Here is a 5000-nt window from a genome sequence, read left to right as displayed (position 1 = left end):
TTATGAGTGTTAACCCCATATTGTGAAACCTGATATGGAGTGTGATGACAGGCGGTCAGTTGTTTGAGGGGGGGGGGGGGGGGGGGGTGCATATTTGGCAACAGCCCACAGAGCAGAATGTCTGAATGTGGACACAGACAGATTCAGATTCAGTCCTCAGCTCCACTCTGCAGCAGCAGCTCAGGCACACAGGATACAGCTACATGATGAGCTGTGTGATGAAGCTACACAGCTGTGTGACGGCTGAAACACACCTGTGCTGTGGAGGTGATACACCCCTCTGAGACCTGGACTTTTAGTTTGCATGCATTTCTAAGTTCTCCTTGCTATTTGGGATTAGTGGGACTGGATGAGTTTGAGTATTTCTAATAAAGCTAAGATGGTGTTTAGGCAACGGGGGGGCAGTGAAAAGTGTCCAGACATGAGGACAGCAGGTTTACGTTAAGCACAATCATACATAATGTGTAGGAATGTAATGTCCCCATATGAGGACGCAGGGTCTCAGGAGGAGACTGTATGTACAACTGCTGAGAAATGAGTAAATTCCTGTTCTTAGGTGAGAATCAGAGCCAGACAATGTGGAACCAAGCAAAGTGACATTGAAAGAAGCGGCGTTTTTGTTCTGTATCTGACGTCCATATCATTGAGAGTGAGTGAGTGAGTGAGTGGTGAGTGAGTGAGTGAGTGATGAGTGAGTGAGTGAGTGAGTGAGTGAGTGAGTGGTGAGTGAGTGAGTGAGTGAGTGAGTGATGAGTGAGTGAGTGAGTGAGTGAGTGAGTGAGTGATGAGTGAGTGAGTGAGTGAGTGAGTGAGTGATGAGGGTTTTTTGGCCCCTTATTTGACTTTTTAGTAACGATGATGTTTTATTTTGGAGTGATTTAGTATTAAGCTCCTTGTTATTTCTAACATTGGTTCAGTCAAAGGTTCAGTCAGAGGGAAAAGATCCCATTTTCAAACAACATCTCCTTGTGTTTTGCACTTTTCTTCAGGAACAATATTCTCTTTGATCCGTTAGCTTTCATGTTGAAGTGGCCTCCTCCAGTCTCAGTCTTCTCATCGGTTGCCGTCTTGTGTTGCAGAACAATCCGTCCGGAGCACGTGGTGCGTTCAGTGTACAAGGCCACCGGCTGCACCGACAACCCCAACCACCACGTCATCTACCTGGAGCACGTGGTGGTACGCATCACAATCACACATCCTCGACGTGGAGACCTGTCCATCAACCTCACCTCACCCTCAGGGACCAAGTCTCAGCTGCTGGCCAACAGGTGATAAAGCTCTCACTGCTCTGCTGCTCTGCATTACTGTACTCGGGTACTAAAGTACTCAGTCACGTCAACGTTACCCAATCAGGTTTCACAAATTAATTAACAGTCAAAAGCTGAGGCTGTTGTTCAGTAAAACGTCTGGTAGAATTGATTGCATATAATTTGAAGCTGCCAGAAAAAGAGCATCAGAAATAGAGACTGATTGCAGAGTGAGTGTGAACAGAATGGATTAGGAGGTGTCAATCACAGCGTGTGACACATTTACATCTGCTGGAAGAGTTCTCAGTCAAGAACCCAAGCCACCTAGAACCCTCTGGCAGAACTCAAACCTGATCAGTCACCTCAGCACGTTATAAGTGGAGTCGTGTGATGCAACAGCCAGATGAAGAAGCTTTGCTGGGAAATATGAACACGGGTGATGCAATTCCAAAAAAGAAAAAAAAAAAAAAAAAAAAAAAAAAAAGTTTCTAGTGAAACCATGAATCACCTGGAGTCAGGATCAGGCTGCAGGCAGCTGGGCCCTGGCAGGCACCGGGGTGGAGCTAGAGGCAATTCCAGGAGAATTAATAGAGTTCTGAAGAACCTGTGTGTGATTGCCAAAGAGGAGATTGCATTGACAAGAGGATGAAAGTGCTTCATCGGCCCAAGCTGAGCTCAAGATGATTCCCACTGGAAATCATACAGAATCACTGAAGTGGAGCCGGAGAAAATCACCAAAGCTCTGAATGCAGAACACAAAGGAGCTTCAATCATGTGGTTTATAAACTTTATACTATGAGCCTGGATCACTGCTGCATGTTTACGAAACCTGGAGAGAAAACTACTAAGACTACTTCACTACTGCTGATAAGAATAATACATTTAAAGGACAAATACAGTTTACATGTAAGACCTGCTGGAGATTAAAGACTTCCTGTGCTGTAAAGATGTTTAGCTGACCTGAACTTAACTTCAGCCTTGAACTGTGTGTGTGTCTACATGTAATGAGTGTGATTCAGGCTGGGATTGTTTACTGCTATTTGCAATACTTGAGTTGTTTCCTCATCTGATATCCTTGTGTTCTCTCTGTGTGTGTGTGTGTGTGTGTGTGTGTGTGTGTGTGTGTGTGTGTGATGACCAGGTTGTTTGATCACTCCATGGAGGGTTTTAAGAACTGGGAGTTCATGACCACCCACTGCTGGGGAGAGAAGGCAGCAGGAGACTGGATCCTCGAGATCCACGACTCCCCGTCTCAACTCCGCAGCCAGAAGGTTCCTGGTATGAGTGCAGCTGATGTCTTTCACTTACAGTCAAGGGGGCCGTCACTCACATGGGCCTTGAAATGTAACCGAGTGTGTGGTGACGGAGAGACTGAGTCTAACTGAGCCAGGAGAAGGTAGTCCCTGTATTCAGAAGGAGCAGCAGGGAGGGAGTGAACTCATTTAACAACATCATATAGTCTGAACTAGAGAGAGAGAGAGAGAGGGAGAGGGAGGGAGAGAGAGAGAGAGAGAGCTGTGACTTCACTCACTACAGCCCATGGAGGTCTGAGTCCTGCCCTCTGCCCGTGGAAGTGTTTCCCTCCAGGGTTGTTAAGGCTCACATAACACAATCTCATTATGTCCTCCATGTTCTCTGAGGTTTGGACTCTTCATCATCATCATCATTCCCCTTATTTCTCTCAGCACTCTCACTGTGATCGATGCTTCACCTTCAGCCCTCACCTCATAAACACACCCGGTCTCTACACACACACACATCATTGACATCTAAACTCGCTGTCACAGATTAAAGCAGTTCCTTTTCTAACATTACAGCCGCTGAAGAGTATCTGACATCATGGCCCTGATGTTAAATGCCTGCTCAGACATTGGGACCATCAGGAGGTGATGTGTACGCTGACTCTCTCTCTCTCTCTCTCTCTCTCTCTGTAGGGAAGCTGAAGGAGTGGTCTCTGGTTCTGTACGGCACCTCGGCTCACCCGTACTCCATACGCAGCGACAAGCCTCGCTCCACCGACACGCTGACGCCACCCGAGGAGGAGTTCACTGAGGACTACAACGGTGAGTCTAACGTGCAGGCACAACTGAGAAGAAACCATCCTGCTAACTCCAGACTGAATGGTTCTGGAAGCAGACTCTGGTCTCACAGGGACCAGCGTGTCTGGACCCTGGTCTGCTGTTGCCGTGGTTAACTGTCCAGCTGTGTGTGTGTGTGTGTGTGTCTGCAGGCCCCTGTGACTCAGAGTGCAGTGAGAACGGCTGTGAAGGTCCCGACCACATCACTGCATCAACTGCCTCCACTACTTCCTCAAGTTCAAGAACAACACCAGGTCAGGCCGCCGCTCGCCGTCGTGTTCTCCTGGGTCTGCAGGGCGTCGGTGTGAAGTGAAGCAACCTCAGCTTAAACTGCAGTGTTTATTAACTGTGCAGACATTTTACGCTTCACACAGAACTGAAGGGACACTTCTTCAGTCACTGGGGAACAGTTAAGAGATTTTGTAATTCTGTACGAAGGAGTAATCTCTCTCCACTTAATAAGAACATCTGAGCCTCAGGAACGCAGACGGCCTGAATCTTCTGATCAGCTAAATGTTCTGGGACTCTAGAGAGACGGGGGTGAGAAGAGAGATCGATATGAGAGAGAGAGAGAGAGAGAGAGGAGAGAGAGAGAGAGAGAGAGAGAGAGAGAGAGAGAGAGAGAGAGAGAGAGAGAAGAGAGAGAGAGAGAGAGAGAGAGAGAGAGAGAGAGAGAGAGAGAGAGAGAGAGAGAGAGAGAGAGAGAGAGAGAGAGAGAGAGAGAGAGAGAGAGAGAGAGAGAGAGAGAGAGAGAGAGAGAGAGAGAGAGAGAGGGGGGTGAGAAGAGAGAGAGAGAGAGAGAGAGAGAGAGAGAGAGAGAGAGAGAGAGAGAGAGAGCCCATATCAATACAGAGCTCAATCCTCTGGAGGCGGGGCTTAGCTGTACACGCCTTGAGCAAACCTGATCCCTCCCACACGCCAGTCTGCATGTTGGAACTGAAGAAGCTCCTAAACTTTACACTTCTGACTTCTTGGTTTGAGGCTGTGAGGGGGCGGAGCTTCTTCAGAGGACGTTTAGATTTCAAACAAACCCAAAATGGATCAAAAGCTTATCTTCACTCCTCAGAATGGGATTATGGAACAATACGTTAGAACGCACATCCGCTCCAATCCTTCAGCCCTAATCCTCTGTGAAGCAGCAATAACTGCTTTTAATTAAAGATGGAGGCACGTTATGATATGAGCTTCCTGTTCCCCAGGCGGCGCTGAGGCAGCAGGGTATTTATAGACGCTTAACTCACACGCTTACAACAAGGAGGAGACGGACTTCCACTCTCAGAGCTTCATGTGGGGCTCCCACTCTCAGAGCTTCATGTGGGGCTCCCACTCTCAGAGCTTCATGTGGGGGTCCCACTCTCAGAGCTTCATGTGGGGGTCCCACTCTCAGAGTCACATGGTGTAATTGGGAAGGCTGAGGTCGCTTTGTAACTCCACCTGTTTCACCACCGCCACTATTTTGACCCCACCCCCCTTAAAGGTGTATTGATGTCCGTGTGTGTGTGTGTGTGTGTGTGTGTGTGTGTGTGTGTGTGTGCGTGTGAGGACTCTCCCATTAGGATCAAAGTCTGTAGTAATTGCCTTTGTGTCGGCGGGTCTCTGCCCTAATAAAAGGCGAGGCGTTCAGGTGCATGGGAGCGTGCGGCCTCAGACACGCTGCCTTATCATTAGCACACTT

The 5000-nt window shown here is 48.2% G+C and overlaps 1 protein-coding gene across 1 annotated transcript in view; it reads left to right on the top strand.

Moving 5' to 3' along the window:
• LOC142990705 (proprotein convertase subtilisin/kexin type 5-like) overlaps nt 1-5000 on the top strand; it is a gene marked incomplete at its 5' end in the record, with an annotated part of 30326 nt that overhangs the window by 16158 nt on the left and 9168 nt on the right. Inside the window, 5 exon segments of the mRNA XM_076140565.1 lie at nt 1080-1268; nt 2389-2525; nt 3182-3310; nt 3478-3519; nt 3522-3579. Coding sequence (XP_075996680.1) covers nt 1080-1268; nt 2389-2525; nt 3182-3310; nt 3478-3519; nt 3522-3579 — 555 coding nt within the window.

The sequence above is a fragment of the Genypterus blacodes genome, unplaced genomic scaffold (assembly GCF_046128005.1).
Source record: "Genypterus blacodes isolate CSIRO-AG114 ecotype Tasmania unplaced genomic scaffold, CSIRO-AGI_Gbla_v1 ptg000675l_1, whole genome shotgun sequence".
Lineage (NCBI taxonomy): Eukaryota > Metazoa > Chordata > Actinopteri > Ophidiiformes > Ophidiidae > Genypterus > Genypterus blacodes.
Note: the sequence above shows the minus strand (reverse complement) of the source record. Positions and strands in the feature narration are given on the sequence as shown.